Source organism: Euwallacea similis, chromosome 16 (assembly GCF_039881205.1).
Source record: "Euwallacea similis isolate ESF13 chromosome 16, ESF131.1, whole genome shotgun sequence".
Classification (NCBI taxonomy): Eukaryota; Metazoa; Arthropoda; class Insecta; order Coleoptera; family Curculionidae; genus Euwallacea; species Euwallacea similis.
In genome coordinates, this window is record NC_089624.1 from 1945399 (window position 1) to 1959018 (window position 13620).

The following is a 13620-nucleotide window of genomic DNA, read 5'->3' on the forward strand; positions in this document are numbered from 1 at the left end:
AATTTGTCCTTGATAACACGACTGCCTACACCTCTTGCCTCGTGCACCCGCTGGCAGCAGCGAAAACAGCAACTTTATTTACTTTCGCATGCAATCGGATGATAAGAGTGAGCTGAAATTGGCCACGGAATTGTGAAGACAGGGCGTTGCTTTAATCTGACTAGATCAAAGCGCCGCAGCTGACTGAACTTTCTATGATAACTATATGTTCGATGCGGAAATATGCGACACGTGCTTAATATTGCTTTTAAATAAGTTTAATAAGGGAGGCATTTTAACCTGATTTACATTTTAAAACATACATAAAGCTTGCGACAGCGCTTTTAATTTTTGAAATATTTTTGGGCGGCTGTTAACCAATTGGCCGTATGGAGGACCCACCACCACTGGTTTATGTATTCTCAGCAGTAAAAGTGAAGTGCACATAAAATTGCCAAAAATGATGGTTGGAGGTTTCTCGTCCAGAAATAGCTTAATGCATTTTTACTGTTATTTCATAAAAAGGCACTTTTTAGAAAAATAAGAAGAAAAGCGCCACAAAAAGCCCGGTTCTTTAAGACCCGAAACCCAGAAGCGGTATTTTCTCAAATTTTACATTGCACGAAAATTTTTGTACCACGATTTTCCGAACAAACGCGAACAGAAAGAGAGGTTCCGTAGAAAGGTTTCGCCTTATCAATCAATAAAGCATTGTTAAGGCACCAGACGAATGCAATTTTTGTTTAGAAGTGCAATTGTTGCCGAAACTCAGTGAAAATTGCACTGCAGCTTTAATGCATGAAGGAAATAGTCAGATGAAGGTAATACAGCAAGTGCATTGAAACTTCTATCGACAATTTTAGGGTAATATGCATGAATGAAATTAGTGCACGAATGCGTTTTTCTAATGCAGATTGCATGAGTGCATAATGGTCTAAAATTATCTGGAATTTTCCTTGCACGATTTATATTTAAAGGGGAATTTCATAAACTAACAATACGTATTTAAAACACGTTTGTAGATATTTTAATCGCAGATAGTGACAGAAATTTCATCGCGATTACGCTTCTGCTCTACTCTTTCCGTCTTTCCATTTGTATTTTTTTTTACCTACCTCTATTCTTGCTCAAAAACGAAATACCCATTTTTTAATGTAAACCAGGCAGGTAATGAAATTCTCTATTAAATATGTACAGGTATACAGAATCTGACCGGTTTGCTGTCATGAAAGAGAAGTTGTTTTAACGAGGAGAGACGGGAAGATGAGGAAAATAAAAAGGAATCTGCTTAGAAACATAACCTGTTGCCTAACAAGATATATAACCGCAGATACTTTTGAATTTACTATTAAACTTGTGTAACTTTATATTAATCCTCGAGAAGTTCTGCTCCGGTAACTTTATGAGCACGAAGCTAAAATAATGGAAACCTTTTTGCGTTGGGGGAAAGTTTAATCGCTCTGAGGGGCTTTTATCGAAGAGAATATACCTGCTTCTATAATTACAATATACCCAATTGTGTACTTGAGGTCTACACTGTTTTAGATCGATATATTTACGTTGCGGATTTGGTAGTTTTACTTAGGAAATTGGTTATGTGCTCTGCTTTGTTAGGTTAAACTTTTCCTTTCTCAATCGAATCATCACAAAATTATTTCTTACCTCTTCACACGTGTTTACAATGCATTCGGAAGAAGAGGAATTGAACGTCGATGAAAAGCGAGTCTGGTCAGTTTTTGTCGTAGAGTTCAGTGGCACAGTTCGTCCGTGCAACTGAACCATTGCAACTAATTATAATTACTTTCTTTTTTTACATGAGACATCCTATATGTTATTAGACTTTTGGACCGCCGATTTGTCTATTGCCGAATCGTAAATTTCTATTAAATTAGCGGCCTGGGAATCGTATTTCACAATTATCTTCTAAATGGTAACGCTTTAATATAACTCAGTATATTCGCTCAGTTTCAACAGCGTTCCTTTAGAATTATCAGGGTCATTGTATGGTTTTTTTTCCGTAAAAGCTCCACTTAGTGAGCCCACACGAAAAATAAATTCACATTTTCTCTAAAAAATTGCCTAAAAACAGGAGAAAATAAGGAGAAATCTCTCGAAAATTCAAGAAAAAATAACAATATCTGACAATCTTGTCGAATTCAAACCTACTTGCCTTGAAACTGTTATGAAAATTCCGAAAAGCTTCATTGGAATTCCTTGAATACGAGAAAAATGGTTAAGGAATTCATTCAACGTGACTTGAAAATTTATATATATGACACCAAGGCGGCGACAAATTTTCTCTTATTGTTGAGTTTCATTTGATGAAAATCTGGCCAGGATTGCGAAAATCATTCGGCTTTAACCGACCGAATTTGAGACACTCTGTACATCATCCCCCATAGAGCTACGTCTTTGACTTTGCACTGCATGAATATTTTCTGATCTAACTTTGAGTTTCCGATAGCATGGGTGTTTTCGGGTTATTGCACTTCGGGGATTTTGATGTAATTGCCAAATCGAATTAAATAACTGCATTATTATATTTCGTATTATGTTTAAATGATATGAAGTGATTTCGTGTATTGCCAAAGAGAATTCGTGAAACTATAATTTGCGGTCAATAATTGCTAGAGAAATCTAATAGACAACGTTTAATTGGAAATAAACCGGCTATTGACAACTGTGACCAGCGATATTGCCAAACCATGTAACCAATTTCAATGTGTATCAATTTTCCTCTGATTCACCACAAATAAAATACAACACGATTATCGAGAGAATGTTCACAATTTTATTACGTATGACTCCCATTTTTTTGACGAAGAAAGAAAAAAATTTTTAACTTTCAGACTGGAAAATGTTGACTGGAAAATTACTAACTGCAGGGGCGTAAGTGCTCCTGATCATCAGTGCCCTTCCTTTGTCTAAGTTTTAATATTTTATGACTTACTTTATACACGTTGTACCTGTTTTTGCGTGAACGGTAAAAATTCCAAATTTAAAATATTCCTCGCAGAAAATCAGTCTCATGTTGAATCAAATTACGTGGAGTAACGAAATAGTTATTTACGTCACAAGTCCAGTAATTAAAATTGTTCTGAGGCTGGATGATAATAAGAGCAGAATCGTAAATTTTTCTCTTTTAATCAGTTAAGTTCGTCTGCTGCCCGTTGCAAAGTTGCACGAATTAATTTCAAATGTAATCATAGACTAAAATGAGACACATGCTATTCCATTTCAACATGAAAATCCCAAATTTTACTTGATTTCATGTCATACTTTCTAGAATCTCATATAAGATCTTCCATTCTGAATGAAAAGATTTGAAAATTTTCTGCTTATAAATTTTCAAAACATTTACTGCCAACGAAACTCATCGCACCAAATATCATTTAACTTAAACAGATTTCAGCTTTAATTTATCAAATTTAATGGCGATATCTTCGAGGAAGCTCTCGCTTTCCAACTTTTCCATTAAAAACTTTCTCAAAAACAGGGTTTAACAAACACTTGTTTTTCTAGGGCATATTTTGTTTGTTCGCTCTCCAATAATGCGCCCCCGTTGCATGCTTTGCGCCAATTCTGAAAGCATTATGAAAATATACTTTAATATATTTTGCATGTGATTGATTATATACCTTGGGCACGTACTTCATTGAGGTAGTTTGCCTAAACAATCTATACGTAAATATATGTAACAAAGCATCATGGAAATTTAATCAGGGGTTTAAAGACCCCGGTTTAAAGTCTGCATTGTAATAAGGTGATTCACTTGGTGCATTCACGAGAAAAGCATTTCATTGAGGAGGATTTTTTTCTGGGTTGTTCTATAAATATTTTTTGCACGTGACTAGTAAGGAATTTCCATTAATCTGGGAAGCACATTTTAGTTCTCAGAGAAAATTATTGCAAAAGTCCAGTTTCATCTGCGATATCGCGAAAACTGCAGGCCAATGTCGCATTAATCCTAGACAAAAACAGAAATAAATCACAGACCTTATCCACGATTATCCGTGACACAATGCAGCTCGTTTTCAATTCATCATCCGAAACTGAAAGGTGGAGCTTTTGTAGTTGAAATTGCATTCTCCGCAGATCAGCATCTCTTAGCTCTCAGCTCTTAGCAATAAGCGGTCCCCAACGAGATGTGAATTTCATAAAAACCCCGAACACGGTGGATGGGTATGTTTTGTGTTGGGACAATTTTGTGGCTACTGGCCCTCACTGGCTGGACACTCGGTAGTGAATTTCCCGAACGAGAGTGTTGCGATTTGACCACTACCGAGCCGACGTCCACTGCCGGAACGTTGCTTACGTCTCTGGCACCACGTCCTGGTAAGTAAAGTAGTGGAAAAATAATTATCACTATCAATTATTTATTATATTTGCGTAAGTGTTCCTGGGACATGTTGGGATCAAGCAAAAGGAGGATAACCGTAGCGGATCACTGCATAGAGCCTCAAAAAACAGAAATTTTGGTGATTGTTTCGGGAAGATCCACGAACTTGCCCCATGTGGGAAAAGTAGATCTATTTCGCGCAGGGAGGCTTAAAACTGATACTTTTATGGTTAGGCACTAAACCTGCTTAAGGTACGTTTTTACATAGAACGCCCATGTATTGTGGCAGATGCGCTGAAAGACAATTAAATTTCCTTTAAAACGATGTATCATGTTCCTATGCCTAAACAGCCATATTTCACTAATAAATGCTTTGTTATTTATGGTCTCTAAATGATGGAGATTATTTTGGTATATTTGCCGAAGGTGACTCTGGAATGCCATGATGGTTAATAACAATTTATATTTGCGTTTCCAGGTTAGTCACGTAGATAACAAATTAAGTTTTGTGACGATGCGGTAAAACAAATGTGTTATTCATCATTTTTATGTATCAGTTTGCCTTTTTTCGATTTTGACATTTATTCTATTTCGGAATAAAACCTCATGCACAAATGGGGGTCGAATTGCACCCCATTTTTAGGTAAAATTACTTGGGAATAACATTCACCTTTCACTTAAGGTCTTGGACGAACATTGATTAATAATAATAACAACGTAGCTGCAAAGACAGTAATAAATCTGTCCGGCAAAAACCTCTCTTAGAGTGAAACTCTTATTCTTTCCAAAATCCTAAATTAGTCTGTCACTCTCAAATATGTTCCTGAGCTCACTTTAGCTATAGAAGAAACTGCTCAAGCCTTATCACAGGAACACCAACAAGAATTTAGAATTAGAACCAAACTAGTTTTGTACGAACCCTTTCAAATCCTTTGCAAGAACAGGATTTTAGATATTTCTACCACATTACAAGGCTGAACCTTGACATGTGATACATCATCGTAATAAGTAAATAGCCAAATTCAAAAAAGTAAAAATTCAAAGTGGCGCCCGTAAGAAAAGGTAAAGTTGATGATGGTTGCCGAAAATCGAAACGTCGAATTTCAAATATGAGATCGCCACATTGCAGAAGAGGGGAAGTTGCCACGGTGAGGCGTGAATCATTTTGAACTAATTCGCCAAATAAGCTGAAGGAAAAATAAGACGTTTTTCGAAATTTCAGTTCCTTCTGAATATCTCCGAAAGCCTTGCGAATTTTTCAAATTTCGAAGCGGCATGTTCTTGACCTTCAAACTGCGCAGCTTTGACCCAGTTTAACCGACCTCGCATCTTGTATGGTTACCAAGACTCTCAGTGTTGCACTCCAGAGACGGACACTCTCTACTGGCTCCAACAAATAATTCAAGTTACTATTTAATATTGACCAACAGTTTCTTGTTGATATAGGAAATGATTTCCCCAATGCTTCATTCTGTTTCGGTTTTACAGACAAAAAAAAATCCTAAATAGGACCGAAGCACCGTCGCTCTGTTATAAATAACTGAGGGGCTCTATAATAAATGGCCAAAGAGGATTTCCATTATTTGAAGTTCTTATGCCCGAGCAAAAAGTTGAAGTATTAGTCAGAATCCCTCTCCATTGTCGCCAATTAATGGCGGAACACACTGGCACGAAGAAGATAAATTGCGAAACATTGACCCGCTCAGGTTCGGATACAAAGCGGACGTCGAGCCTAATTGTGATGGATGATTTTCAAGCGAACGCCTTATCAATGCTTCACTTCAAATCTCTTGGAAAAATTACGCTTTCAATCGCTTATTAATGTGGCTCCTAACAAGAGCTGTGTGATAAAACGGCGGCCCGATTTAGCGCTGAAGAGGTATATTTATTCTGCGCAAAATGTTGCTGAAAAGGCTTCAACCATCTTTCATAATTACTCACGTAACAAAGTATCAAAATAATTCTCGATTTGAAAGCGGAAATGCATCGAATCTCAAAAGCCCTTCGTGCATGTATTGCCTACTAGATTACCGACATCTAATCCGCTATTGTGCCTCGTGTTGCACGATCTGACTCGACATTCAGAAATCGATAAAAAGTACACATCCAAAAAGAAAAATTCAACCGGAGTTCACTTTATACATGACCGCGACAAGTTAACTCCATTGAAGCAGCGAAAAGAAAACAAGTTCGATTTCCAAAGCTGGTAAATACAATTTGGACACAACTGATTCTTTGTCAGTTGAAATGAGGAGAGAACTCGGGACTCGATGGAAAATGATAAAATTTCAATTATCCAGAATTTCCGTCTAATGTTACCGTCCCATTTCCAATTGGAAGTTTATTAAAAGACCCACACTGTCGTAAATTTCTTTCCAATTTAGCGAAACCAGGAACTGCGCTCTCAGGATTCAAATCAGCAAATAATCGAGTGCCGTTATTCGGATTACGATTAAATCTTGCATAGACAAGCGTATTGATTTATTGAAATTTACCAACTCTATTTTTAGAATAATTATTCTGATTTTTTTTTTTAAATAGACTGCACAAGTCAACTGTATTAGTACTCGTGTATATCGCAAATGTACTTTATGACTTGATTTAGAGATGAAATATTGAATTTATAGGTTTTAAGGTCACCATCAAATTGACCTGTGGAGCTGCGAGAGGATTCGCGAAGCCTCCAGAACGTTCGAGTGTTTTTGCCATTCATCTATTAACTTCTTTAAATGGAGCAAAAAGATTTCTGTACTGATTTGAATATGATTTTACATGATAATTAACTGAAACGTAAACTCTCACGTCTCTCAAAAGTTCTTCGAGCTTCTAGAAATGCGGAGCCATTATATCCAGAACTTTCCTCTTTTCAGTTAATTTTTTTAAACTGTGTTTGGAGGATTTCGCACAACCGTCACGCATATCCCCCATTCATCTGCAACTTTTAATACCGGAATCACCTATGAATATTAATAAAACAGCTAAAGGGAGTGTAAATTAAAGACGAGTTAGGTTGTCGAAGGACCATGCGGGGCAGAGAACAGTAATTTGTCCTTTTCGCAAAAGGATGGAAACTGAGCTTTGGGACTTTCGCCGTCAGCGAGGGGTGGAAGTCAGGTACCAGAATGCTGAGAATGATACAACACAATTCAAATTTTATTACAATACAAATCATTCCATTTTTTTATTGAGTCTAGTCATGGGGATATACTTTATTCAGGGTGTTTGAGGTCTTGTGATTTAATTTTTAACAGGTGGTGAACTATCTGAAAAAAATTCAATTAAACCAATACCCCATTGTGAAAGTTACATAACAACACAGATATAATTTTTAAACAATTTATCAATTAACGCTTTTCTATAACCCATTTCTAAGCAAATTTTGATTGTCCAGCTTACAGTAGGCGTACGAAATCATCACCCTGTACGTGATGCTCTTTACAAGGCCCTCTAATTAAAATCGAAGGGTGTCAGATGGAGTGGCCGAGGAGGCTATGCAACAAGATCGCTACGGCCAATCTGCTGATTTCCAAAGGCAATATTCAAATGCTGGCCAACTATACGATAGCCTAAAGTGAGGGAATGCGCAATCTAATTTAAAGAAAATAATATATAAGTAAAAAATAGATTAGAAGATAGTTTCACCTCTAGACCATCAATCGTCTTTCTACCGACTGAAGAAGAATCTAGCTGTTACTGACAATCTAAATTGTACTGTTACGTAGTTTACGAAATAATTTCTATTTTTAATTAAGAAGAAATTAAATCGTTCGCACCTACAGGCGCCCTCTCCGATAAAATGTTTTGATGAGTTTCCCGAAAACTTCATTAGGTTGTAACCGGTGAAGCAATTTAAGGAAGAAATCCCGGCTTCCGAATTAGTGAATGCCATGGGGTATTAATTACTTTTTCATAGTTCAATATAAGCGCCCTTTAATTAAGAATTTACTAGAATCCCGGTAGAAGCTTAAAAACAGCTTTACCGAACTGTGGAAAGAAATAAAATTATTTACAACCTTTAACCCCCTAAATCATGCCAATTTGAGACAGCCTTGAGGGATCAATTCCAGTGGCTCGGCAGCATAAGTCTAGAAGTTTCTCGTTATTTAATTCAAGAGCCTCGTTCAAATGTTTGTATACTTCGTGAATACTTTAGACGTCTTGCCCTCGTTCATTTCCTTACGGACGCTAAGTTGTGCATTGCTAATGTATTAATTATAATTAACGTTTTACTCGAAGCCCACTATTAAATAAAAATCATGCTTAAAATAGCGGCTCTTTCGTAATGGACTTTCTGAAAAATCGTTAAAAGCGAAGGTTCATTTTTGACTTGAGTCATAAAATGGTCCTTAATTTAAAAAGGTCCTCCAGTTCAAAAATATGTATCATCGATCATTCGAATAACGTAATGATAATAGATCTCGGATTACAGCGTTTTAATGCGTATTTATCGGTTCTGCAGTACTGAACTGGCTATTGTGGGCACCGTTTCTGATTTTTAACGAAGACGAGACATTTCCCTCGCTATTTTTAAACACACCAGAAAACGATGCAAAAAGAAAATTTACTTGTTTCCTTGCTCATTCGTCGGTATGATTTCAGTTCTGTCTGAGTTGCGAAATGCCGCCGGAGCTCGTTGCAAAGATAAATGTTTGGGCTTTCTTCATCTCCTTACGAAGCCGATCAGATGAGGACGGCAGAAGTAGGGGCATAGAAAAGTCGAAATATGCAAATTTCGTTCGGTTATCAAACGATAGAGGCCCGAAAAATCCATTAATGGCAACGAAAATCGCGGTATGGGGAAACCGTGGGGACTCACAGAAGACTAGTGCTGGGCACTGAAATCGATCCAAAATTGTCAGGAGTCTTAGAACATTGTTGCGTTTACCCGACTGATTTCTACTCGGCAAAGCTCCGTTATTTGAAACGCTCCAATTATTGTGCATGACAAACAGGTCTGTTACAGGTAAGCTTACCAGGATTTACATGTGATATATCTGTAATACATCTGTTAAGTCAACGTAAGGGTTCCATCATTGGGGAGATTATCAGTTCTTCGCTGTGTGCTTAGACTATCGTCTCGGAATTTATCACCTCTGCGACGGAGTTTGTTGATGAGTATTCGCGTGAATTGTGCCAACAGGGTCTTTCTCGTAACGGTGCCACCTTGGACCTGCACGTATTATCTCAGAGACATGAACGGTGAGATGCTACAAAAAATATTGCGAAAATTCAGTTAGCATAGTTGAGAAATGATTTATTTCCTGCATTGGCGATAAGGACGCGTAATGGAAACAGATTTTGGGGACGATGGGAATATCCGGGTGGTGAAGGTATGAACTCAAGATGGCGAATTCAAAAGGCCAATCACAAAAGTGTGTCCTTTGCCCATTTGTTTTCCAAATGCTTACTAAGACTGTTCCATTCCTTGTGAACATTGTTAAACCGATACATGCTTATTCACCTTATCAGGCGTATGCAATTTCCCCCTTTTCACGAATCCTACCCTTTTCCCCACCTTATCGTCTTCTTCAACGTTTAGAGATTTCCGGAGGGGCTGCTGTAATCGTTTTCAAGGCCTAATCTGAGACATCAAGAATTTGCTCCCGCACCACATATGTATGTACTTGATATTTTTAATATTACATATTTAGTGCCTCAAGTCCAGCCCGTTCCTTCCTACCCGATTGAATAAAACCGATCGCTCAATTCCAATAAGAAAATAAGGTATAATCGGTAGTCTTCGTCCAAACAATCATACATACGATTCTGGGACGGATAAGGCGCTGGACCTTGCGCAATGGCTACCGAAACTAATGGTTTCATTAAGGGAAAAGGTCGCCCTTCGAGTGACAAATGAAGTATTTATAAAGGGAACAAAATTTGACCATATAAAATATTGTAAAAATTAATACGGTGAGTGAATGGTTGCGTGTCACCCCACCAGTCATTGTGCTAATGGCAAGAGGTATGGGTCAACTTTTACGCGAAGTAGATTAAGTTTCCGATAAAAAGTCAAGCAATTTTCCCAAATCATGCTACAAGTACGCAAAGCACGAAAGAGAGCTCGTAAATGCAGGCCGACGTGCTACCGTTTTTCAGAGCCGTAATCGAATGCGATTCAGCATTAAACCGATTCAGCATTAAAATCGCTGAAGGACTGTCGAATGCGACCGGCGATTTATCTGTCACCGGTACAGAACCAGACCATGTTGATGTTTTCGAGTAGTGAAGAAAAGATAGAGTTAATAAGTTATAGGGTCGTTGAAAAGGGACAGGAGGAAATGAGCACCCCGTATATATAGAGCTTTATTTTCTGGAAATCAACCGTGAGGATCTCGGTAACAATCAAAGGTAGGAGGTCGGTTAAATCGAAGCAACGTTGCGCAATTTAGAATTCGAGAATATGTCCTGTCAGCATTTAAAAAAATCGAGCTTTTGGAAGTATTTGAAAAAATCTGTTTGGAAAAAGATTTTTATTTCTTCGTCAGCTCGTTTAGAGAGGTAACTCGAAATGACTGACACTTCACCGTTACAATTTTCCTTTTCTACGACATGGCGATGTATTTGAAATCCGACGTTTCGATTTTCCGCAACCATCATCAACCAATTAACTAGTTAAATATTTTTTTTGGTTACCAGGATGTCCACGATTGAGCTCCAGAAGCGAACACACTGTAGGTTTAGAAAGCCACCGGTTTCCTACTTACTGCACAGCTTCATACATCATACGTTTCAAATTTCATTGATGATGAATACAAAACTGATATTTCCTATATATATCCACCGTAAAGTGAAACAACAAAATTATCAGCTAAAACTATCAATAATCCCTTTTCCCGATAATTTCGAATTTAATTAACTTCTCAATTATTTCATATTATAACCAAAATTTAATGCCGATGAAAAGCCCTTCTAGTCGATCGTAGTTCTGAATTAACCCCTAAGCCCCTTCATTAACTTTCCAACGTCTTCTAGCCCAACAAACTTCTTTAGTTTCTTTAGTTTTGCTTCTCACGGTAGTGAAAATTTGTACTGAATGTTAGAAGCATCGCTCGTCTTTAGGAAATGCCTTGACAAATTGCTTGGTGTGGAGTTTTATATGGAGGGGCGTTAGCAAAGCATTGTCTGGATCATGTAAACCATTGCCAACATGTTTTTGGTTCCTTGAGAGTTTTGTAAAAGTGCGGACAAGATTTACATGCAGTGATTCTTCTTATGGGATTTCTTAACGAAAACAGCCCATCTACTCCTTTGTGTGCCAGAAGCGTAACGACTTTAAAGTTAGAATTAAGAGCAATGTTTAACTAAAACGATGCGATGAATGAAATGCCATTTATAAGGGTCATTGAAATAATTTGACTGAATTATTTACCTTCGTTTTGAACAGAAATAGAAAACCTATTTCAGATCAATAGAAATGGCCAGAAATATCTGTAAGGAGTCCCAGCAAACCTATCTCTAGCACGGGGATCTCATAAACGGTAATAGGTACAGAATTCGTTACGTGGGGAGAAATTGCGCATTAAGGGGAGCAGTTTCGCGCTGTAAACAGATCTACAAAACTATTACGATTTTTTAATGATTATTTTCAAAAAGGAAACCAAATTTTCCAGAATCGAAAATTTTGAAAATCGAAGTTGAAAATCGCAGTCATATAAAGTCTTAGAGACAACTGACTGTTTCATAAACATATATATCAATATATTCATCCACATAAAGATTATCACTCGAGAATCAGTGGAGCTTTTTACAGGCTTAAATTTAAGAACATGAATTGAACATCAGGAGCCTGAGTCTATAGAGACAAGAGCGAGAATGAAATGTTTCCCAAGTTAGCTACTCATAAAATTGCATTGGCCGATTTTATTGGCCAAATATATCATTCTCATTCTTACATGTTTCTATAGAACGAGGGCCCTGAACTCACATACACGAGCATCCATTAGCATTAACAAAAGAACCTGACAAAGCAATTTCTGCTTCCTAAAAATGAAACATTTCCTTTAAACACCTTTATGTAGACATCTATAAACGCTACCGATTATTATGCAAGTATAAGTAGGTACGTTAAAGGCAACCACTATTTGCATATGAACCATGATTTGGGAATGTTCTGTTTGATAAATTACATCACGAAGTGTTTTAAAAGCGGCACACTCGACTAATCATGTCGAGAGATCCGTTAATGGAGAGGAAATGGAATATTTCGAATATGGATTATTAATATCTGAAAATGCTTATGGGTGTCGTTTACAAAACATGTAACTACCGAAGTCTAATATATTTAAATTTTAACTTCTTCTAAACATTTGAAAAAGAATACAAGGTGCGTGTATGTTCTCGAGACGGGTGTAGAAAAAGGCTAAAAAATAAAAAGTAATTTAATACGTTAATAACAGGCATGTTTTTGGTATAAAATAGGAAAGACTTTGAAGAAAAATTGAAAAAAGAGCAAATCACCTTTGACTGAGCTTTAACTATGTCAAAAAGGCACATTAAATGGGTGACTCTAAGGCATCTAATTTCCCTTTATGATGTCAGACACACTCATAACTTACAGAGGAAATTTCGTTTAAAAGGAGCCCGCAACTTATGCAATTTTTACCGTTTTGAAATTCGTTCCAAGCCGACTTTAAAAAAAGTTTATCCACGGTAAATTTCCATGCAGTTAATAACGTGATGGTAAATCTGCTGTTAAGGGAATATTTAATTTTGAATTTAATCATCTGCGATTTTTATCAAATATTATGCGAAATAATCGTTAATATAGTTCACTAATTTAACGGAATTTTTAATTAAAATAAAAAAGATTCAAGTTTTTAGTTAGTTTCATAATGAGCGAATGAGATAAAGCTTGTTAGGGCTACATTAATTAATTCGGCTAGTACGATAATGTGCGCACATTTGATATGCACATGAAAACTTTAAAAGGCACATGAGGTTGAAACGAGATTAATAATTTAGCACATAATTTCGGAAAGTCTAAATTGAGATACAGAATTGTTGATATCAATTCGAGCTGTTTTTTTTAATATCTTGGACTTCAATAAAAAACAAATGATTTAACTATTCGTATTAAAAGAGGGCTAAAGTCGGCATTGTTCAAAGTATATTTGAAGGTATCAGGATCGATTTTGAGATCAAAAAATGATGAAGAACTTTGTAGGTGTAGAAGAGAAGATTATACACTGACCGGCAGAAAGGACGCACCTTATGGGATTTTTTTAAATTAGAATTTATCAGAAAATTTCGTTCTTTGCAAAAGTGTGTGCAAAACTTCATTGTTGGGCTTATCTTTTAAT

General features: G+C 36.8%; 1 protein-coding gene across 4 annotated transcripts in view; it reads left to right on the forward strand.

The window, feature by feature from the left end:
- The window catches only part of Gfrl (Glial cell line-derived neurotrophic family receptor-like), an 89443-nt gene that overhangs the window by 27356 nt on the left and 48467 nt on the right, over window positions 1–13620 (forward strand). For 3 of the 4 annotated variants that reach the window (XM_066397882.1, XM_066397884.1, XM_066397885.1), the window contains exon 2: window positions 4075–4314. The exons of the other annotated variant lie outside the window; for it this stretch is intronic. In XM_066397882.1, the coding sequence (XP_066253979.1) occupies window positions 4158–4314 (157 nt within the window). In that variant the 5' untranslated portion in view covers window positions 4075–4157. The remainder of the gene's footprint in view (window positions 1–4074; window positions 4315–13620) is intronic. 4 annotated transcript variants of the gene reach the window in all.